Below are 25514 nucleotides of genomic sequence, written 5' to 3'. Positions count from 1 at the left end.
CCATGCATAGTTTGGAGTTTTAAAAACGAGAATGAATCTATTGACAGCGTTTAATACTGAGAAATTAAGTGAACACTTTTTATTAGTATATTCATGTTGGAAGAAAAAACATTGAACAGTTGAGGTTTCTTTATCTTGTAAATTTTATATCGTATTTTCCAGTAAAGAGTAGATATTTTGAAGCAGCTTGTTTTTATATGTGATCTTTACGATTCTTAATCCTATTAATCAACAGAAAACCTTAGATTTAAAATAAGTTTCATCAGAGAAAAAGCACATATGTGATGAAATTAGTAGTTACTAAATGCAAACGCCAGGACTATAACATTACTTGCATGGTATTTCTTACAAAATACGCTAAAACAAACATTCTAATCAACGCATGTACAAATAATGAAAGGTAATTTGTTGCTTGTAATAATAATTATGATTGTTCTTTTGTTTAAACAAATATGTATATTTTTTTATATATCCGCATTTAGTCCATTGCAAAAACTATATATAATTAATTTTATAGCTTATAAAAGCGTTCATCATATCCTAAGACATGACTATCTCATCTTTATATATTCTCCAAAAGTCTTTTCTCACCAGTTTTACGCGAAGCAAGCCATTAATACTTAACAATGCACTGTAATAACTGGCCAGAGGTTAAACATTAAAGTTGGCCTTAAAAATACCATTGTTTAGTTTTAGTTCGATTTTTTTTGCAGCTCGCAGACAAAAGTAACAATTATGAGTAGCATTTAGCAGTGCCATCTGTTGGCTACTTTATGTCACGATTTGTTTTATAGGAAAAAAAGAAAAATTATTTTTGGCGTTGACAATTTAGAACAATGGCAAAATGAGTCTTTGTATATACAATTTAGTTTAAAAGATAAAAACAGTGGAAGGTGTATATTTAAAGTTTAGATTTGAAGGTCTGAACACATGCAAAAGACCAACATCAGTACTTAGTTGAGTATTTTCTATTTTGCGTGTAGCTTTACAATTACATACGCTTTAGTATTAAGTGTATATACATATATCGATATTCAATGCAGAATATAAAATAACATACAAATATTTTCTTCTGACTTTATAAATGAAAACTGTTATTTTAAAATAACAGTCTCGTGGTGTTAAAATGAATATTATTTTGTCTTAATACCACTGCGATGCACAAAATTATTTTTTCAATATAAGTAATTGTGACCTTTCTATATCTAAGATGTAAGAAACTGTTTCTTAACCTTCGTAGTTGTAACCTTTGTCTCATTAGGACGTGTGAAACTATTTCTTAATCTTCTTACCTGTAACCTTTCTCACACAAGCACTATTTTTTAACCTTTGCAGTTTTAACCTTTGTATCACGGGATGTACAAAACAATTTTTCAACCTTCAAAGATATGAACTTTGTATACTGTGATGTACAAGACGGTTCTTCAAAATTTTATTCTCTAGAAACTATGACACATAGTTCCACGAATATTACAGTGGTGATTTTAATTGCAAATCTCATATACCTTCCTCATTTTCTAACTGTTTTTATTTAGTTCTGATCCAAGGAGAGGCAGATAATTCATTCCTATATTGCTATTTTTCTAAAATTATATTGTTTAAATGCCCAAGAATCGTGTTCAACTTCACTTGATAAAATAGCAAGTCCTGAGAGAGAAATATTTGAATTTTCTCTAGGCAGAATCTTACAATTAACTCAGCTTGCAATAACAGAAACAGTAGTCGTTACACACTTTTTCTCGGAGACCACCTTGATTTCATGACTTAGACGGTGGGTGGGTGGCTTACTTCACTCCCGAAAATGTATTTTTTGTTTCTTGATTACTTTTCCGAATTTTTTTTTCTTTTCTTCAGATCGGATGTTTCAACAATGGTGACTGACAATAGGAAAAGAAACTCCCAAAAAATAATATTTTCTTTTGTTTTCTTCAAATCGGCTGTCACAAAAATAGTAAATGACAATCATAAGACAGAATATCTACCAGAAAAGCATATTTTTCATTTTTATTGTGACCGATTAGATTAGTAACATTTGGCAAACTTATGCGAGCGTTTTATTCATGTAAGTATTTCGAAGTCCATTGTAGCAAAACAAGGTTATCCTTAACCATCGCGCAATTTACTGAACCACAAAGAAGTCCATCATTGTACTGATTGGCTCATGTGAACAAGATGAATAACATATCCTAATCTCTCGTTTTTATTAACTCTGGATAATAAATCTGCATTATAACCTGTCCTATGTTCATTAACTACTCTAATTAATTCTACTGTTTGTACCACCGTAAATGGGAATCGCTGTAATAGCTTGGTGAAAAACTCTCAACATATGCTTTCCTGAGCTGCTATGACGCTTAAATGAGATTATATTTTAATATCTTACTTAATTAAATCCCAGTCTATTATCCATAACAGTGGAAATAGATACAGTTTCAGAGTGAATATTCTGTAGTAGGGACAAAATTTAAATGTTATAATAAATATGACAAAAGATAAGGAACCATTTGTCTCAATTTCATAATAAAATCTTATAGAATTATCATTGCTATTAAGGTAATTAGTAAAATTAATTAGTTCGTCTAAAACAAAACGCCAAGTCAAAAATGTACTATCGACATACCTTAACCATACTTAAGTTTTTACCAATTTTTTTTCTAGCGCTTCACTTTCAAAACTGTCTATATAAAAATCGTTAAATAACTATGAGTTTTCACATTGAACTTTACGCAAGTGCCAAGGAATTTTAATAAAATCTAAAAAAACGGATATATGGCAAAATATTTTGCAAACAAAAGGCATGGTGTACACGAACTAGCTATTTTTTAATTGGTTTAATAGTACTGAAAATTCTATAAGATTTAACTATAAAATTGAAACAAATAGTTGTTTATATTTGGATGTTTTAGTGAATAAAAAAGAATAAATTGGAAACTGCCAATTATCCTAATCTTTTCTGTAATTATTTTACCACATGAAAAATCTAGTCACGCTAAATCTAGAAAAACTAATGTTTTTTACTATTTTGTGAATAGGATACTAAAATTATGGAACAAACAGGATAATGTTAACAATGAGTTATTATTAATTAATCATATAGCAGTAGAAAGAGGTTTTAATCTTAATGTTGTTGAACAAGTTGTCAACAAACTAAAAACAGGGACAAAAGTTTACGTTAAAACCATATGCTAAAACATGTAAAAACAGAAAATATTTGGCACTAATATTTATACCAAGCTTATCTTGTTAAATAAAAAAAAATAATAAACAGACAAATACTTTTCCAACATACAAACCGATAAACAAAGTTAGCCAAATTCTTAATATAGTCAAATATAAAATTGATTAAATGAAGAATGCTGTTTATCATGTGAATATTAAATAGCTTACAAAGGACAAACTAGAAAAAAATTAAAATTCAAAGTAAATTATCATAAAAATTAATGATATATCACGTTAATATGAAATAGCTTACATAGGACCAACTGGAAGAAATTTAAAATTTAAAATGGATGATCACAAAAAAATGTTGAAAAGAATAGTATTTCTCTTTTGTTTAGTGGAACATAGCATTGAAACTAATCCCTTTAGACCAGTGTTTGGATGCCGGAAATGGCAAATTCATTTCTCATACATACGTAAGGCTAAAAAAGTTGAAATCGCCATAAAGTCAAATTTCTTCATAAAAATAAGGTTTGGGGCTGTAGGCAAGAAAACAGTTAGTTTAAGAAAAGCTGAAAGTCTGCAAAATTAATGTGCAATCAGACAAAAGTGTTTAGAAATATCACCATTTGCACTGTAATATTTCACAGGAAGAACTTCGAATGTCTAATACTGACTAAATCATAAGCGCATAAAGGAAAAGCTACATTAGTATCGACGGTATGAAACTTGCGAACAACTGATTACTTCTGTTAAAACAACTGATTACTTCTGTTAAGCGGCTGTAAACCTCCAGCTTGGTGTTACTCTGGGAAGATTTTAAACATTACCAGAAAAAGTATTTACTTACTACAGAGGGTGTTCAGATATCTTTATTGTGCTTTTTCAAACGCTGTCAAACTAAATACATATTTTTGTATTTACGACTACTTTACGAAAACTATATTTCGCTTACCCCAAGTTTGAAACACCCTAAAAACCTTTTGTTCACATTAAGGGATTGTCTTTCACTTTAATAACGTACCAATACCTTAAAATGTGCGTAGCATTTCAAGCATTAAATAAATGATATTTTTCAGGTTCAGCTGAATAAGCTAAAAATGTTTACATTAAACACAAAATCTTTCACATTGTCGCTGGTTATGCTCTGATCAGAACTAAAAATTATCCTTGTCTTTAACCTTTAACTCAAAGTACGCTCTTACTACATACAAAGTAATAAAACAAAAAGTAGACAGATTCATTAGTTAACAATATTTTCAGCCGTATATCCAGTGATATCTCACGATTTGGGGAAACTTAGTAACCTCAGACTAGTAGTAAGTCGATACGCAAATAACCATATATATAAAAATAAAAGGATGGGTCTATGTGTGCGTGCGAGCACGCTCGACCGCCTAGCACCAAATGCAAAGAACCATAAAACCTGAAAGTTTGCACCCATACTAAGTTCACCCTGAGAATGTGCACCTGGGTATTATGTCTTAGCTTATTCACGTGCATGCGCGCATGCACATCATTTTAATGAGGCAATCTAGCGAAAAACCGCATAGCAAAGAAGTGTGTTTTTTTCTTATAGCAAAGAAGAATCGAGCTGTTTGCCGTGTTCAACGAAAGAAATCGAGCTCCTAATTTTAGCTACGTAAATCCAAATATCTACCGCTGGACCTCCTGGGAACAAAGTGGTTTGTTACATTACAAAAAGAATCACATAAAGACAGACAAACACGCGTGTGTGTGCACACTTGCATGTCTGTGTATGTGTGACCACCATAACTCTAATTGGAAAAAACCTAGAAACCTGAACTTTTGCACACATACTAAGTAGACCCTGAGGGTTTTCACCCGGGTATTATTATTTATCTACGTAAGTACGTGCATGGTCGTGCGCATATTTTAATGAGGAAAGCTGGCGTGAAACCACAGAAATGTGGTTTCTTATGTTACAAATAGAAGTCACAGACAGACAGACACGTATGTGTTCCTCCCATAGTTCCAGAAAATAACAAGATTTTGTGTTGTTTTTTCAGTTTTGTAGTTTATACCTTTTATTTTATACTTTTAGCAGCAATATTAGATTTCACTTTTATTGCTAAACAACATGATATAAAATCCACTGTTATCAAAACGCACTGACTTTTTTTATATGTTAGAAGTTGATATATTATTATATAGCGTGTCTGCATATCTGTCTACTATTTCTTTGGGAAATAAAACCACTACTGTTTAGTATGAAGCAATGAATGTTAAAAAACTGTAACAGATTCTGATAAAATGTGATATCAAATATGAATAAGAAATATTTACGCAATGTTAAACTTTTTAATAAAAGTAAAATCTTAATTTACTGTATTATATTTACGGCTTTTGTTTCTAAAAAGCAAAAACGTTTAAAGTATTTTTACTGTCCTTCTATGCTACAGTAGGTTCAGAATACACACACATATTGATCTAGAAAATATCAACCTAACATCTCGAGCAAAGACAGGTACTTTCGCTATGTTCGTGTGTTTTACAAATTAACTAATACGATAAATTAATATTAAAAATAAAAGGTTGAATACAACTTAAAAAAACAAAAACTAGATTATTGCTTTTCGCACTATCGTTGGTTTTTTTCAGGTTACTGAAGATGACCTAAGAAGGTCGAAACATTATTCTCTGCTTTATTAGTAAAAGTGTTAATACCCATACCAGCCGTACTGAGATATATTTTTACTTCAAGTGGGTTTCTCGTCATCACGAATAGGTCTTGATTGTTTTATAGCTGTAATATAAAGGAGAAAATATTATTTGACGTTGTATACATTTGTTATGAGTTTGTTTGTTTGGAATTAAGCAAAAAGCTACACAATGGGCTATCTGTGCTCTACCCACCACGGATATCGAAACCTAGTTTCTAGCGTGGTACGTTCGCAGACATACCGCTGTATCACTAGGGACCATTTGTTATGAAAACCATATCCGTTTTCGTTCCAAAGTGCTAGAAGTTTTTAAAGAAAAACGGGCCTAGCATGGCCTAGCATGGCCTAGCGCGTTAAGGCGTGCGCTTCGTAATCTGAGGGTCGCGGGTTCGCATCCCGGTCGCGCCAAACATGCTCGCCCTTTCAGCCGTGGAGGCGTTATAATGTGACGGTCAATCCCACTATTCGTTGGTAAAAGAGTAGCCCAAGAGTTGGCGGTGGGTAATGATGACTAGCTGCCTTCCCTCTAGTCTTACATTGCTAAATTAGGGACGGCTAGCACAGATAGCCCTCGAGTAGCTTTGTGCGAAATTCCAAAACAAACAAACAAAATTTAAAAAAAAACAGTTAGAAAATAGTTGAAATGGCTGTTTAACTCGGTAGATTTATAAAATATAATCTTACAATAAACCTGACGAGTTAAATACAAGTCTAAAATAATCTAACAAATTTGCAAAATGTATAGTGGTTTGTTTTGAATTTTGCGCAAAGCTACTCGAGGGCTATCTGTGCTAGCCATCCCTAATTTAGCAGTGTAAGACTAGAGGGAAGGCAGCTAGTCATCACCACCCACCGCCATTTTCTGGGCTACTCTTCTACCAACGAATAGTGGGATTGACCATCACATTATAAAGCCCCCACGGATGAAAGGACGAGGATGTTGATGCGACCGGGATTCGAACCAGTGACTCTCGAATTATGAACGAATGCCTTAACCCACCTGGCCACACATAGTGGTAATGAGTTGTATTAATTTGTATGATTATGATTTGTGACAGTAATAAATGTAACTTAGAAAATAGTATCAAGAAGCTTTCTCTCTTGAATCAAATAAACATTTATATTCAATGAATGAATGCAACGGTATACATTGGTAAATATCCTCCTGTATTTAATATTCGCTATTTTATGATCACTGGTTAAAACTTCTAATTTATATAATACATCTTAACTTACTCGTTTAATCTATATTTTATTTTATATTATTCATTGATTAGCGAAAGCACCCGGCTTTGTTCGGGCTATTAATTTGATTGTGCGCGTATTCTGAAAACATTTTAGTGTAAAAGTATAACATATATACTTTTGTTGCTTAGCAACGTGACATAAAACCCATTGTTGGAACGCATTCCAAGGAGCTCTCATTACCTTGGAGGTAAGAATAGTAACTACAATAATAAACGAAACGACAGAAGATCTTCTGCAGAAATAAAATTGAATTCTGACTCAATTGAATTGGAAAAAAAAGGAAATGAACAAAGTGGAAAATTATCTTTACGTAACACAACAAAAGTCAGAACGTACAGAGACAATAGACAGCATCACTCGCAAGCTTTTGAGATATATTGTACAGGTAAAAAAAAAGATTACACTGAGAAATTTGCCAAATACTTATAAGTAGAGAAAGCAGTAGTGTCATTTTTCAGGGAGGGCGTTGCACTACCTAAGCCACTTGTGTTCATTCCATCGGTAAAAACAGGGAAAAAAATATATCCTAAATCTCTATACAGCTAACGTAACTTTAGGAACAAAACTGTATACTAAACCATGTATGCATGGCGACACTGATCTTTTGTACGTGTTCAGTTTATGAAGCCACATTTCAACTTTAATCAGCCGTACTTGCTAGATAGTTATCTCATCCTCGTTAAATCTTGTATGTTTTCAGAAGTACAAAAAACTCAAGCAACTGTCAGCACTCTTCTTTAATGTTTTGGAAAAATGTATAGCATTAAATTGTTCACTGAAACACGTTCTCCTTTAAATTTAATGGAAAGCATCAACAACAACATATATATATATATACTCTTCAAAAAAAGAAACGCAAAAGGCAAAATATGAGACAAATTGTTAACAAGTTTATTCCGGGTAGTTCTGTAGGACATGTGTGAAACTTTGCACAATCACTGCTGATATCCAAAGTCTGCAAAGGCGAAGTCCACGCTCACTAGGTGAAGTTTAACGTCACTCATCGTCAATAACGAGTATGCCCCCCGTGAGCATCAGTAACTGCTTGGCATCTCCTGCCCATGGAAACGATAAGATGACGAATCACATCCTGTGGAATTGCTGTCCACTCAGCTTGCAAAGCTGCTGCAAGCTGAGGTAGAGTCTGCGGTTGAGGTCGTCGCCGTCGCAGACGTCTCTCCAACTCGTCCCAAAGATGTTCGATGTGGTTTAAAATCTGGTGATCTGGAGGGCCAGGGAAGAACATTAATGTCGTGGTGTCTCAAGAAGACAGTGGTGAGTCGGGCTGTGTGAGGACGGGCGTTGTCATGTTGAAAAACGTCGTTGACGTTCCACATGATGGGTCCTTCCATCCTGCCTACGAAGCATAAAACGTGATTCATCGCTGAACCAAACATGCCTCCATCGTTTATTCCCGCACATTGTGGTTTTGGGGCTAATGTGATGACTGATAATGGAATATACTAAACGATTTTATTAAGATAATGTAAATGAAATACTGAGAAGTAAAGTTTTCTTTCTTTCCGAAACGATTTCCGTGATTTACTGTATCTGTTTCTTTAATATTTTTTTGTAACCTGAGCAAATAGATTACTGAACTCCATAAAAAATATAGATTTATCAGCAAAGAACTCTGTAAACAAATCAAGTGCATTATGTTCCTAAAATTAGCTCATTATTCATGTGATTTTATTATTTTCCAAACTCATACATTTATTTTAGTTTCCCCTGTTTTCAAAAACAGCAAGTTTAAAATCTGATGTAGACTTAAATTCATTAAACTTCTAAAAGGGAAAAATGTTATCCATATTATTAAGTCAAACCGCATCAAATATATCTGTTAACTTCGTTCAAACAAATGAGTTAACTGTGATATTACGTTAAATCAAAGATGCAATTATTTATTACACCTAAGCTGTCGCAGCGTTTATAAAACTCTAAAAACACGCTTCAGAACCTGTCCTTTATTATATTCGTCTCCCAATAGTTCAACGGTAAGTCTGAAAGATTACAATGCTGAAAATAAAATTTGCATACCCACGGTGAGCAAATCACAGATAGCTTATTGTGTGAACAAGAAATACTCCATCGTTACCAGACTCTTAATTTAGAATCAGGTGACTTAGGATCTTAACAAGTTTGTTCAAAAAATAAACTACGTTTCATAAATAAATGTATGTGCGTTTTCTTATAGAAAAGCCACTGCAAACTATCTGGTGAATCCACTGAGGGTAATCGACCCCCTGATGTTAACGTTGTAAATCTGTAGACTTTACTGTTGTACCAGCGAGGGACTAATAAAATAATAAGCAAAATATTATTAAAGTCAATTCTAGCTTGAATTTCGAACTTGAACCTTACCTTCTACCTATTACTATTTGTACATAAGTGATGATGTTTCCACATACAACCTCTAGTAGCACAGTGGTATGTCTGTGGACTTACAACGCTGGCAGTCGGGTTTCATATAGCCATGGTGGTCAGAGCACAGATGTATCTTTGTGTAGCTTTGAGCTTAACTTCAAACAAACAAATATTCATATTTAAGTATTTCAGTACGTCTCTAAATCTTTCTTAGGATAAATTTCATAAATGTATATGATAATTACAAAGATCGTTCACCATAATTTATAAAGTGTAAACACTTACTTGTAAGTTTGTTTGTTTGTTTTGAATTTCACTGCTTATTTAAGAAACGAAGACCGGTTATAGTTTTTCGAGGGCTTGCCCCCGTCAGTGGCATGTCTACAGATTAATTTTGCTAAAATCCTGGTTTAGATACCTGTGGGGGGCAGAACACAGATAGCTCTTTGTGTACATTTATGCATAATACCAAAACAAACAAGTTTGTTTGTTTTTGAATTTCGCACAAAGCTACTCGAGAGCTATCTGTGCTAGCCGTCCCTAATTTAGCAGTGTAAGACTAGAGGGAAGGCAGCTAGTCATCACCACCCACCGCCAACTCTTGGGCTACTCTTTTACCAAAGAATAGTGGGATTGCCAGTCACATAATAACGCCCCCACTGCTGAAAGGGCGAGCATATTTGATGTGACGGGGATTCCCACCCGTGAGAGAAGATTTTCTATAAAACTGTAACATGAAATCAGAGAATCATCTTTCAACTGCTATTGTACACGTTCATCTCGACAACAAAGTGTTTATCTACATAATATTAAACGGTAGTCTATCTTTCTAGAATTTCGGCATGAAAGATAGAGATTTATCAAAGAGAAACCTCTAATAAAGTAGGAAGATTGTTCCTACGGCTTATGAAGTAGAATGTTTCTTTTAATGCTCTTAAAGTAGTAGGCCACTTTTAGCACTAATTAAAAGGAAGGTAATTTTTAATATTGAAGGAAGGTCACTGTTAGTAATGATGGTATAGGAATATAGTTTTCGGTTTTAATTGTATAGTTTTTCTTTATATCTGATACTCACATAAGGTTTTAATTGTATAGTTTTGTTTCCTAATGTCTGATACTCACATAATGTTTTAATTGTATATTTTTTTCCTTATATCTGATATTCACATAAAGTTATACAAGGGCTAGTTAGGCTATCCTTCTCAAATTTTGAGCTTTTAGCTTCTATTGGGTCACTCTGATTGAATAGTAGGATTTGACCGCCACTCTTATAACGCACCAAAATTGCGGACCAATGATCGCTTTTGACATTTATTAACTGAGAACGTTACTTGTTTCAAGTTACATGATCCAAGTCTGCCGTCAGGCATATGAAGCTGTGCAGTTTAAAAATTTGTGCTTTACTTTAAGTTTTACTTTCTACGGTCTGGAAAGATATATAATAATTGTGCTTTACACTAAAAAAGAATCAAGAGATAGAAATTTCCTCATGAAAATTATAAGTGAATACAATTTTTATTTTTTGGTGCTCATATAAGAAAAAAACGTCAAAAAATGAATACACTGTTTTTATTTTTTGGTGCTCATATAAGTTCCGATAAAAAACATTTTATATTCTCTTACTTTAAAGGGTTGTTTATTTGTCTCCCCGCGTAACGTGTTCAACCGATATTTCTTTTATTCGATTTCAAAAAAACGGTCAATGCGACATTTTACAAAAAATCAATAATTGTGATTTTGTCTGGTTTGTTTTGAATTTCGCGAAAAAGCTACACGAGGGCTATATGCGCTAGCCAAACCCTAATTTAGCAGTGTAAGACTAGAGGAAAGGCTGATAGTCATCACTACCCACCGCCAACTCTTTGGATACTCTTTTACCAACGAATAGTGGAACTGACCGTCACATTATTATGCCTCCGCGGCTAAAAGGACGAGCATGTTTGGTGCGACGGTGATTCGAACCCTTCGACCCTCTGAATACGAGTTGAATACCTTAACAACTCGGCTATGCAAGGGTTCTTTAATAACTGTTTGTCTGTTATGTTATTTTTAGATATAGTACTTCATCTAACTTTTATAATACATGAAAATAATTAACATATCTGGTGGAAATAATTTATTATTAACTAACACATTATTGACCATCACATTATAACGCCCCACGGCTGAAAGGGCGAGCATGTTTGGTGTGACGAGGATTCTAACCCGCGACCCTCGGATTACGAGTCGCACGCCTTAACCCACCTGGCCATGCCGGGCAAAATAAAATTGTATGAGGGAACTTAACAAGGACATAGTGTAATGTTTTTTCTGTTACAACAAGATTTCTATTCTTCATATGAACAACGGAAAATTGGAGATTTAACTAAAAGCTTGCAAATCTTATACAGTGTTGTTCTCATAATATATTTTGGACTGGTTTCTTATAATTTCCTCGTTGATACATGTCTGTTATCTTCCCCATATTACATCTCTTTCTTCGTTTTCTACATTCTTTAAAATGTTGGGAACTAGAACAATATTCAACATTCACCGTTTTGCTTTGAAACTCATCGATGTTATATTCTTTACAATAATTTCTACTTGTACTAGTTTTCATGAAGCCTTATTTTCCATCCCAACTTGTTTAGTTTTTTGTCTTTCAATATTTAGTCAGTTTTATCGTCCTATTTGCTTATTACTGAAATATTTGTCACAATGTCACTGTCGATTTTCTGTAACTCTGCTGAGTAGTAACTTGTTTAATTTCTGAACTTTTAACTTAATTCCTTTTTTTCAGTTTCAATAACTCTCTAACTTTATTTTCTGGTCAGCCAACTTTTGCGGGCCCCACATGGCCAGGTGGTTAAGGCATTTGACTCGTAATCCGAAGGTCGTGAGTTCGAATCACCGTCACACCAAACATACGCGCCCTTTCAGGTGGCCAGGTGGGTTAAGGCGTGCGACACGTAATCTGAGGATCACGGGCTCGAATCCCGGTCTCACCAAATATGTTCGCCCTTTCAGCCGTGAGGGCGTTATAATGTGACGGTCAATCTCACTATTCGTTGGTAAAAAGTATCCCAAGAGTTGGCGGTGGGTGATGATGACTAGCTGTCTCCCTCTAGCCATACACTGTTAAATTAGGGACGGCTAGTGCAAATAGCCCTCGTGTAGCTTTGCGCGAAATTCGAAACAAAATCAAACCTACTTTGTGTTGTTGTTGTTTTATAATCCTTATGAAATAAATTATGGGTCTTGAGATAGAAAACCTCTATGAAAATGTTTCAGATGAAAAACAGCACGAAAAGATGATATGTTGAAGTTGATTTACGTTATTAATTTTTCCTGAAAATAAATTGACGATATTTGACTAATAAAGATAATAATAGTGATCTTTGAAAACTTTATAAACCTAATGTTCAGTTAACCATTTCATCTCTATTTTAGTTTCATATCATTAAAACGCTTTGTTTTTTTTTTATAAATTATCGTTTAAAGATTTTATCTTATCTTCAACAAAGAACAATTTCGGCTTTCTTTGAACCCAAGCTTAATGCTCTCTATAATCGTCACACCTGTAGTTGTTAGATTATATAAAACTTTTGAATCACTTCCCAATAATGTTTTGATGTTAATAAATCTACTTCTTTTACACTTAAGTTCTATGTAGTTATTTATCAAGCCATCAAAAGAGTGTAGTATAGTATGTTATATCTCAACTTCAGTATATATTTTTATTACCTGTTGATTTCACGATGCATGTTAAATGGTTCTCAGGAGTAACACCCGTATAAGATTTCTTGTTACCACCTCATTTACTGTTTAAAGTGAAAATCTCTTGTTTATTAGAGAATTTAATGGTTAATTAATTTTGTTTATAATTTTTACGTTACGTTCTTCTTTCACAGAAAATAACAAACTAAAGAAAGTACAAATGGAAGACGATATTCCTTCATCTATAAAATATGTATTACAACTATACTTGTTTTCATCGATTTGTCAGTAAAGAACAAAATATACTAACTTATTCAAACACCATGCTATTCTTCGGGGTTGAAGCTTATAACGCACTGGTTCTGCTTTGTTTCTTGAGTGATACAACCTCTGGATCTCTATGCTGAGGTTTACAGTATCAAAAGTGCCTTAAATATCAATGCAAATCAATAATAGAGAAAATTCTGCCTTGCAAAGGTGCTCTGGTTTTCAGCCTTCTAAGTGAAATACTTCAGAATGATCTGAAGAAAGTGCTTTATTCAAGTACTTATGTTGAGATATAGGTACAATATCTTGAGAAATGTTTCGAAATATAAGTTACAAAATATTTTGATGTACATGTGGACCGCAATACATACATCTGACAAACAGATCACTTGTTGTCGATCTCAGAGAGCATCAGGAAATTGCAAGACCTTTTAACTACCATCTCCATGGATAAACAAACTAGAACTAGCAGGCAGCAAACGCTGGTGAATAATAAAGCAGATCAAAAACCAGGTCCAAATAACTTAAAAACGTTTCAAGCAATCGATCATGCTTCAAGCAACAAACATTGTACCTGTTCTAGGTTTAAATAGAAGCAAAAAAATCCTTTGTTCTTTCCAAGACTACAATATCGTCACAAAAGCCTGATTACATATATTCATTTTATTTTCCATCTCTTTTAGTGGTGCCTCGCTGGTACAGTAAGTATACGGATTTATATCGCTAAAATCAGGAATTTAATTTCCCTCGATGGATACAGAAGATAACCCGATGTACCTTTCTAAAAGAAAAACACACACTCTTCTAGTCTGTTTTTTATCCGTAATACCCGGGTACATGCCCACGGTAGACGTATTCTGAAAAGAAACTGAAAGCTTATATAAATAAAAAAAAACTGGATTATAAAAAATGGATTATAACTAGCGATATGTGTGTAGTCTTATAAGTTATTATTTATAAATAGTTCTTAAGAAGACGAATAAAATGAAATGTAAAACTGCTTTTTTTAAATGGTTAACACAATTGTAATACAAGTAATAAAATTAACTTCCGTTTTAAGAATTATTTGTTTGGTGACAAATAGGAAATAGGAAGCATCGTAAATTAATAAGTTAGAGCATTACGGCATTTGGAAGAGAAGGTTCATAAATATCATAAAATACTAGTATAAAAATGATTGATTTTATACCGAACATACAATAGCTTATACTGACATCCTGCAATGAAGTAGAACATACAGCAAAGTAATTCATATTAACTGGTTGTTAAAACTTAAATTTTGTTTGTTAAATATTGTGAAAAGCTGCTCCAAAGCTAGTAAATCCTAATTTTAAGGGCCTGGAATGGCCAGGTGGTTAAGGCACTCGACTCGTAATCTAATGGTCTTGGGCTCGAATCCCCGTCGCATCAAACATACTTGCCCTTTCAGCCGTAGGGGCGTTATAATGTTGCGGTCAATTCCACTATTCGTTGCTAAAAGAGTAGCCCGAGAGCTGGCAGTTGGTGGTGATGACTAGCTGCCTTCCCTTTAGACTTACACTACTAAATTAGAGACGGGTAGCGCATATAGCCCTCGTGTAGCTTTGTGCGAAATTCAAAACAAACCGGGCCTGGCATGGCCAAGCGTGTTAAGGCGTGCGACTCGTAATTTGAGGGTCGCGGGTTTGCATCCCCGTCGCGCCAAACATGCTCTCCCTTTCAGCCGTGGGGGCGTTATAATGTGACGGTCAATCCCACTATTCGTTGGTAAAAGAGTAGCCCAAGAGTTAGCGGTGGGTGGTGATTACTAGCTGCCTTCCCTCTAGTCTTACACTGCTAAATTAGGGACAGCTAGCACAGATAGCCCTCGAGTAGCTTTGTGCGAAATTCAAAACAAACCAAACCTAATTTTAAAGTGAAAAGAAAAGTAGCTACTCAACACAACCTATCTTCACCTCTTGGATATATTTTACAAGTAAATAGTAAAATTTACCGTAGCATTATAATGCTCCCACAAATAAAAAAGCAAACGTGTTTCGCAACAGAATTTGATCACGTGACAGGTTGAGAAATAGAAAATTATTTATAGTTTTAAGGACTGAAAAAACTAAATTTGAACAAACCGTAAATAGCTCTTGGTATAGATTTGCGCTAAAATAAAAATAAGTCAAAAATTCAGGAAGCAGTTATAATAGTAGCACAAAACATGGAACATCTTTCTTAAAACGTGCGATTAACTTTGATGTACGATAGTGTCTCAGTTTAATTTCTTCTATAACTGTCTCAAAATTCGTTCTGATATTATCTAAGGAAATAAATAGCGTATTTTGTGTTTCCAAAATAATAAATAAAGACTCCTTAATCCCTCGATTCTTATAAACTTGTAAGGGGTAGCTTTAGAAATACTGCGTGATTCGAAGTAATTCGAATAATAAAAAAAGTTTCACAGTTACTATCCACAATTATGTTTTTTATCGCCACTGTAGCGGAACAGAATATTAAAAATATTGTTGCTAATATAAAAAAAATGTTCCTAATAGAGCTGAAGGTTAGGCACATACGATAATAATAAAAATTAATTAAGTGTCCTTTAGATAATTACAATATTTTATAGAAAAATTAAGGAACTAAAAAGGGGTCTCAGAAAACATCCAGACTAAGATGGAAGATATGTGGCTCGTGTTTTGGTTACATCCTCACTAGAATAAAAGATATATAATATTGAATTATTAAAAAGATTGCTAACGTTAATTTGCAGTTCATTTAGTAAATAGCTCCTAATAACAAATCAGTAACAGTATTTGGATATTACTGGGATAACAAAAGACTTCATATAACATTCGTAAAATAGTAAACAATACCGTAACCAGGATAAATATTTCATAGATATCAAAAGAACGGTTCAAAATGCACCTTCCATATGTAAATATATGTGAGTGCATGAAGGAAGCCAAAAAAAAAAAAAATACGACCTCGTTATTCTCATAGCTAGCTGGTTACGACTATGACTGATAATCAATAGATCGTTAACAAAGGGCAAAACTATGTGCTCTTAGTTATGACTGGAAATTTCATACTAAAATATCATTTTGGGTCAGCTACTCAGTGTAAACGTAATAGCTCTTTCTACATTAAGAGTAAATGTGACGATTCATTACAATAACATCTCAATACTAACATTAATGGCCGTTGTTTCTGCTTCGAGAGCAGATGCAGCTGACAAAATTCCAAGATTATGACAATATTTGGATACTGCTGGTTATGAGTTGATCTCATACATACTTCTAATATTAATACAACATTCAGATAGTTCCGGTTGTGAATTGAACTAGTATAGACTTCTAATATCATTATTAGATTTGGATAATGCTGGTTGTGAGTTCATCTGATGCAGACTCTAATATCATTAAAGGATTTTTATACTGTCGTTTGTGAGATGATCTGGTACAAACTTCTAATGTCATTATAAGATTTGCATACTGCCGTTTGTGAGTTGATCTGCTATAAAAGTCATTTAATAAACGTTCATATTGTATTGTAGAATGCCAACAAAATTAATGTCAAAGCATATCGATAGCACTTGTTTGTATATCAGTTCTTTATTCGTTTGATCCTTATTTGATTAATTCATAATAATTTCTATACAAATAATTCCGAATAACGTGTTGTTTAAATTTAGATGGAGACCTTGAGATGTGTGTGCGGGGATGCCAACGTTACAGGTTTTATATGATTTTATATATTTGTTTCTTTCAAATTTAAGTTTTGCTAAAGTATTATCCAAATACAGTAAGGATTGTACAATAAATCAAATTTAATATTTTTCTACAGTAAGTTGATAGACATGAAGTCCATATTTCTGTGAAACCGCAAGGCGTGTCAACAGTGAGAGTCAAGTCTTATAACATTAAAATCTATATTTCGATTCCTCGTTGTTAAGAGATCATAAAAGAACTAGTGTGTAACTTTGCTCGTAGAGCAAATAAACCACCAAATACAATCAGTGAACAAATAAAATAAAAAATTAGTAAATATTCTTGAAACAAACCTACAAATATGAGTTCTAAGGAAAAGTAAAGTATTAATAACCAAACAATGCTAGAGAAAAAAAACCTACAAATATTAATTCTGAAAAAAATGAAATAATAAAAATATCATATTTTCCAAAAAATGCCAGAAAAACACACGTATAAACACGTATAAAGTAAAATAAAATATTATATATTCAAACAGTGCCAGAAATAAATACCACAGTGATATAAAATACCAATAAAACCGAGATGATGAGAGTTAGCTTTTTGGAAAATCAGAAAGCTACACAAAGGCATATCCGTGCTTTTTCCACCTCGAGTGTCGAAAATTGATTTTAAGCGTTACAAGCTCGCTCACTTAACACCGAGAGCGTGAATGCTGTTGAGATAAATAAATAATTACGTAGGATATCACCTTATATTTCCATATGACTAAATTTCAGATCAGTTATAAGATAATGAATGCAACAAGTTCCACGAAATATTTAAAACCTTTAATTCGACTTCGGAAGAAACACGAGAAATCCTGAGAATTTATGAGTAACAATAAATAAAAATGTATAATAATGGGTCAAATACACTGTAACTGCTATGTCTAATGCTGACTAGGACTTTCGCTCATCAGCCTGGATGGTTTTCGACAGGCATAGTAATGGTTGAGACACGATTTGCATTCTCAAAATATACGAGCAACACCTGTTATAGTGTAAACCACATAAAGATAGTGAAGTATAACCTCTATCAAGTTCAAAGATATTACTATATAACTGATTTTAAGGCTTATTTTGTAAAAGTTTTGATTTCATGTTAGATATCTGATTGGGGTTGTTGAAAAGAAACATTGCAGGGAAGAAATTTTCGATGGAAATAATGTTCTACAAAGCATTGTAAATGCCTGTGGATTATGAACGATAAATTGCAACCGTGAAATACAGAGTGAGTAAGAATATGTATTCCTAATATGAAAGCATCGAATACATCAGCTGTTTTGGTATGACATCATGTGCTCTAATACTCACAATACTGCAGACTCCAGTTTGTTCTTATTCTTTCCTGTTGTCTCAGTTAGAGCATAGTATTTAATCTGGTTGTTTGGAAACATTATTCATTCGATATCTAAGAGAAATCTGGAATATTTATTATTTTAGAATAATATGAATTGTGGATTGAATATTTAACACACCAAAAGCATTATTTAAATTCCTCTGTTTGATTTTCATTATGGTATCAGTGTTGGTAAAAATAACGGAATACAGTACGTGTGCATGAGAAATATTCCAATAATAATGTGTTAATCAAAGGTCTTTGTCGAATTAATATTGGGTGTTCATGTTTTAGACAAAACTGTGTGCAAAAATAATTTTACTACATTTAGTTTCAACAACAACTTGTGATATTCAGGGATCATCACAACTCTTATCATGAAATTAAAACTGTAGTTTATAAGTATTTTTGACCACTTTATGTTAGCAACAATTTTTATTTGGCGAACATATTATAACTTCATAAATATTAAAACCTTTTTATCTCAACCTTTAAATACATTAAAATATGGAAACTGAAAACATATAATAAGTATTAAACAAAACTAGTTTCTTAGAGTTTTTTTTTTTAATGTAACAATTTATTGAAACCCTGACTTCATTAGGATTAAAAGACTGCAAGAAAACTAAGTGGAGCCTGAGAACCCCAAAGGGTTTCTTATGTTACTTGGTTGAAATAAATTGTTATTTTTACCTCTAGAGTCGTCGTTTATAATTTTTGGTTTTGTTGTTATTTTATTTTATTGTTTTAAAACTAACGCAAGTAAGTGTAAAATACTTAAACAATAAAATGCATACAAGTATGGGATATTAAAGAAATTGTGATTTCATTTTACAATAAGAAACAAATGATAGCTTAAATATGTTTATGTAGAGAAAACTTGTAAATCGATTATGATCGATAATCATTATTTTTATTGTTTATTTTTGCCTATCCACTTGTCCCTTTTGGCGGAATCGCAGGAAGCTGTGAATAACGTGAGTAACATTAAACCTACGTTTTGTGTCAGTGATATCAAGTCCTAACCAGTTTTGTCCGAGTGATCATATGTGTGTGTTCTGAGTGTTTGTGTTAAAAGATTATTATCGTTGTTGAGTTTTGGTCAGGGATAGTTATTTAGTTGCATTCCAGCAGACATTTAAAGGTGGCCACTTCCTTTTAACGAGGGACCATAATTCCGACCATAATTCTAAACCACTGTAGGTCTAGCACAGCTGCAAAGATAATCATGCTCGTCTTCTTTGTTGTAGGGTTGTTTATACGCTACAGTCAATCCCACTATTTGTTGGAGTCCAAGAGATAATTTCCCTCTAGTCTATCATCTCAATAGTAGGGACGGCAAGTACATATGAGCTTCAAATATATTTACGGGAAATCAAAAAAAAAAAAAAAAACTGCATTATTTTTCCATAAGAGGGCTGAAGATCGCCTGTTGTAACCATTTGTACCACTATACAATAGTATGTTGTCAGCAGACACTAAAGCTGCGTCACGTAAGGGAGACATAATGTTGCAAGTAATACTGTTTTGATGTCAGTAAAACGAGTATATGCCATGAAGTACAAGAATAATTCAGCACTTTGTAAACTACAATATAAAATGGCATATAAAAATCAAAAGTAAGAAATAAGAATTTTGTTTGTCTTAATGTTTGGTTTATTTATTGTTAGAACATAACACTTTTGGAGACCCTGCTGAAGTACCTCTAGTATTATGACGTCATAAACTATGTTTACCTGGATTTAAGGTTAACTATCAGTTTCATTACTAGACGTCGTGACCGTTTAGATCAGTAACTGCTGTGTCGGATTGGGGAATTTGCGATTTGTTTTGGAATTTGATTGTTAAACACTGAGGATCACATTAATGTCCAATCACAGCTAATATTAAATGCATCCTACTAAACAACACGCATTTAAAAGTACTTACCATTTTGATTTCTTTTATTGTTACTAGAGAAAAAAATATTTTCATTTTTCTCTTATGGTTTGCGACATCTTTACAGCAATCGAATATGTCGATGGTGGTTTATAATATTTTTACACCATTTAACAAACTTAATCTTGATAATTGACATTTTTACAGTATTTAGCAAATTCACTTATCCTATAACTTAGGACGAATTTTTTTACCTGTAACGAAAAAAACCTAAAAAACAATAACGTGAGATTGCTTAAATATTGTGAGTAAATTTTGCTACATTTCTAGTAATTTTGTTGAACATTAAACTTTTATTTCTTTATAACGTAAAGAATAACAACATGTGTCTCCGAGAGAGTGTGTGTTAAATACACTTTTATATTAGTTTGCTTATACACAACACAACCAAAACCATTATCTTTTAAATCATATATCCCAACTGAACCAAAACAACAAATTATCATTTTATCCATTTCAGTGAATAATAGACGTTAAAATCCTTCTTTTTCTCATGCTAAGTATCAAAGTAATTGATACGTTCTACAAATGTTTGGCTTTGTTGAGGTTTTCATAAAAGCTCTGACAAAAAACATTTTTTGATAATGGTCATAATAATTTTTGTTCTCCTTTTCTTGTAGTTTGTTTGCTTTCTTACAAAAGATAAATCTATTAATTTGGTACATGATTATATACCAGGACATAGAGGAACTTCAGTTATATTGTATTGGTCCCTGTGCTTATTGCTGTAGGTGTCACGAGTTCAAATCGTTAAGATGATAACTGGAATATTCGTTTCGAAAGTTGGTTTGTTTTTGAAATTTCACACAAAGCTACTCGAGGGCTATCTGTGCTAGCCGTCCCTAATTTAGTAGTGTAAGACTAGAGGGAAAGCAGCTCGTCATCACCACCCACCACCAACTCTTGGGCTACTCTTTTACCAATGAAAAGTGGAATTGATCGTCACATTATAACGCCCCCACGGCTGAAAGGGCGAGCATGTTTGGCGCGACCGGGATGCGAACCCGCGACCCTCAGATTACGAGTCGCACGCCTTAACACGCTTGGCCATGCCGGGCCCGTTTCGAAAGTATTTTACTTTGATGACATCTCGAACCTTAAACCTGCATCACGTAAATTACTTAACGTGATGTTTGTTATACAAAGATAAACCTACTAAGGCTATTCGCCAACATATCTAGTTTTAGATTGCCGGTCACAGTGAAGATAGTTGATCTGCTAGCAACTCCTGCCAGCTCTTGCACTACTATTTAATAATGTATAATGAGATTGACTGTCACCTTATAACGCCCTCACGACTAAAAGAGCGAAGATGTTCAGCAGTGGGTTTTGTTCCCTCGACTAGCATAATATGAGTAACAGGCCTAACCACCAGGCCATACACTGTTTAACGTTTACAAAACTATACGTGTTATCTGATGATGGTCGTTAACAGTTAATACGGATACCAATTGTACTGAAACTTAAAAACAGATCAATATATTTATTCTATGATTGTTATTGTGCATAGATTTCATAGAATAAGTAAGAACATTTAACGTTTAAAAATTCACAGTTATTTATTGTATAAGTTTTACTTTTAGCTTATACAGTAAATCATCGTGCATTTTTAAACGTTGAATGTTTTACTTATTTTGTGAAAAAAAATCTGCATCTTTTAAAAGAAGTTGCTGTAATGAGAAAATATAAATGTTTATTTCGAAGTATTGATTCGAGTGTTTAATTTAGTTCCAAACACGATGACGTCATATTTCGTGAACTGTTTTTCGTGATTTTTCACAACCTTTGAAAGACAATTACTGAAACAAAATAAGGTTATCGCTATCTCAAAGTGTTGAATCTTTTGGGGTACAATGGTAATGTGTGTTTTTTTCTATTGCTCATTGAGTCTTATTAATGCACATTACACCTATTTATAAACGTAAATGTACCATTTGTATCCATCCAACACAATGGTTTGTAAACTTAGCGACCTTTGGCTGAAGCTAGTTCGCGTAATCCTGCTTGAACGCTTACTCATTGTCAGTGAACTGTTTTTACTGAGAATAACAAACGCGTATTAAACATTACATGACACACCAGTGATACTGGCGATAGTCTCTAATCAACTGGAATATTAAAGAATTTGCTTTGCTTAAAGTTTATCGTTAAATGCTGACATGTACAGTTTAGCAATTTTGTTCTATATTTTCGAATTGACATTTAATGAAGATTTTTCATAACATATGTTTGAATCAACGACTCACATGCACTTCAAAAGAGAATGTTAATGAGAAAACGGAAACTGAGTTTATTTTGTTGTAGTTTTATCGGTGATCGACAAATAAAAATCTATTTTTTTTAATTATATCTATTTATGTGTGTAGAATCTGGAACAATTAAGTTCAGTGCGAAATACTTTCAGTTAGAGAAACTTTTCTTATATTTAAAAAGAAGTATTGAGACAAATAATTTTTCTTTAATGTAATTTCAGATAATCTAAATTTCTGAAGAAGTAACAATTTTCTTTTATTTTTTGTTGACTTTTGAGCAAATAAAAAATATATTTTTCGACTTTGTATCGAGGAATTTTTTATTCCTCATTCAAATCTCTTGTCTTAGCTTTAATTCACTGACAGGTTTGTTAGTTGGTGGTTCGATTTGTAACAAATAAATTATATTTAAGGTGTTTACTGAAACTACAAGTGGAGAGAAAGAAAGAAAAAATTACAAAATAAAAGTTCATAATTTTATAACATCAGTACACTTTTGTTTTAGGGATTTTTGTGCGTCTGTTTTCAATATTAGCGAAAAGCTTATTAAGATCTATCTGCACTAACTTTTTAACACTGAACCAATAGACTAGAGGATTTGTTTTATATTTTGTGAATTTTGCGCAAAGCTACATTAGATATATCTGAGCTAGCTGTCCCTAACTTAGCAGTGTAAGACTAGATGGAAGGCAGCAAGTCATCATTACCCACTGCTAACTCTTGAGATACTCTTTTACAAAGGAATAGTGGACTGAACGTTACAGTATAACGCTCCCACGGCTGAAAGATCAAGCATGTTTGGAGTGACGGGGATTTGAACCCGCGATCCTCAGATTGAGAGTTGAGTGCTTCAACCATGAGACCATGCCGAGCTCAGACTAACGGAAACGCAGCTAGTTGACAGTATGCATACTAACTTTTAAGCTATTCTAAATAAATAATGGAATATAATGTTACTCTTATAATCACGGTCTTAATCTGCGGAACGCGGTTTTGCAGTAATAGGACGCAAACCATGAATCACTGGATTGGATCCACAGTGTCTGAAACAATAGCCACTTGGTTTCACCCAGTTCTGTGTGAGGGAATGGGTTAAAAACACATTTAATCACATAAGTAACCACCTCATTACTATGTTCTTCAGATTTGTAATGTTGTCGTTATTATAAGGTCTAAAGTTTGTGCTTCACTTTGCATTGTATTATTTTATCATGTACTCACTGTATTACTTTCAAATCATCCTAAAATGGTCTGTTTTTGATATAAAAGCTTGTTTTGGCTTGAAAACGAGAGTATTTACTCTATACGTTGCAAAGAAGATAAGAAATAAAACTAAATATATTTGATGTGAATTATCTCCAAAATTCTAATTTCTTTATAGGTGTTTCGCATTTTTATGTTTTTCACATATGTATTTGTATTCATTCTCGTTAGTTTGTTGCTTTAAGAGAAAATCAACACATTTAATTATATTATACTGGAACAAAAAGAAATATAAAATGAACATATATAAAGTTTGCGTTAAGTGGAGAAACGTTAGTAGCATCCTTAAAATTTTAATATATTGAACATTCATGAAGTCTCCATACAAATTCATAAGGGTTAAAAGATATTTTCAAGGCGTTGTTTTGTGTATATATTGATAGGATAAGGTGAAATAATATTTACAGATACAGCTATTAAGATGTATTATATATATATAAAGAATGCTATTCTTTATCCAATAATTTTAATAGTTTACCTGTCAGTTTATATATATTATTTATCCAGCATTTTTTTGGTTTCACTTATTTCTATGTATTTAAACTTATTCCTAAAGTGTAGAAAGCTAGGCTTTGACTTTAATAGATTGTTTAGGCAGAGTACTCTTGAAGAAACTTTATAGAATGGACGGCAACTACAAGTGTAGAGGACGACGTTTCGAAAATCTTCCGCCCTTTACAAAAGTTTCATCAAGCTTTGACTTATGTGTATCAATGTTCCATTTACTAATAGCCACGTTCCTAATTAAATTCAATTGGATTGGTAAACTGGTAGGAAATCGGTAATTCCTAACGAAGTTGTAATAGCAAAATATTAACCTAATAACGTTACGTTCTGGAGATACAGGATGCTATTTTATTTACGTTTAAGTTGAATAAATATATTTTACATTTTGTTCCAAAGCATTACGTGAGCAGTTTCATATTTCTCGTTTGCGCACAAAAGCCAACGTTTGCTAGCAACAAAACATAGATTTGTTTCGCATCTGAAAGTGTCACATAATTGTAGTCAGGAGTCGTTTAAAGAGGTAATAATTTAATGTTATATTAAAATTTCAGAACAAAAACAACGTTATGACAAAAATAAAGCAATGATAAATTATATGTTCAAATTTGTCTTAAGCTAATGAGATTGAACAAACGTTACACAATTTATCTCTAGCCAAATGGTAAAACTCTTCTGTAACGTATCAAGTTAGTTTAAAAAATATAACCCTGAAGAGTGATAGGTACATTTTTATTTCAAATTCTTAGTTTTAATAAAAATAATCAAAGTTTTGTTTATTCAGTTTTCTAAGAGGTTAAACACCTAATACGTTCAAGATGTTTTTTAAATACTAATTATATTATGCTGTATTAATATATATATATATGAAGAGAACACGCTAAGAAATCCTAATTTATTGCAAGTTCTATCTAGAACAATCTGTATGAAATTAAAGGACTTTTTCCACTCCGCTGGCTCAGCAGTATAATGGCGTATAACACTAAACATTAGGTTTTGATGACTACGGTCGGCAGAGAAAAGATAGCTCTTTGTGTATCGTGTACTTAGCTCAAAACAAACAAATTAGAGATAATTAATTATGT

At 32.9% G+C, this 25514-nt stretch overlaps 1 protein-coding gene across 3 annotated transcripts in view; it reads left to right on the top strand.

Annotated features, from left to right (window-relative positions):
* Nucleotides 1–25514, top strand: part of LOC143229399 (RYamide receptor-like) — a 79299-nt gene that overhangs the window by 20562 nt on the left and 33223 nt on the right. For 2 of the 3 annotated variants that reach the window (XM_076461678.1, XM_076461680.1), the window contains exon 2: nt 19435–19449. The exons of the other annotated variant lie outside the window; for it this stretch is intronic. In XM_076461678.1, coding sequence (XP_076317793.1) covers nt 19435–19449 — 15 coding nt within the window. The remainder of the gene's footprint in view (nt 1–19434; nt 19450–25514) is intronic. 3 annotated transcript variants of the gene reach the window in all.

Source organism: Tachypleus tridentatus, chromosome 10, assembly GCF_004210375.1.
Source record: "Tachypleus tridentatus isolate NWPU-2018 chromosome 10, ASM421037v1, whole genome shotgun sequence".
NCBI lineage: Eukaryota > Metazoa > Arthropoda > Merostomata > Xiphosura > Limulidae > Tachypleus > Tachypleus tridentatus.
This window is presented reverse-complemented; position numbering and strand designations above follow the sequence as displayed.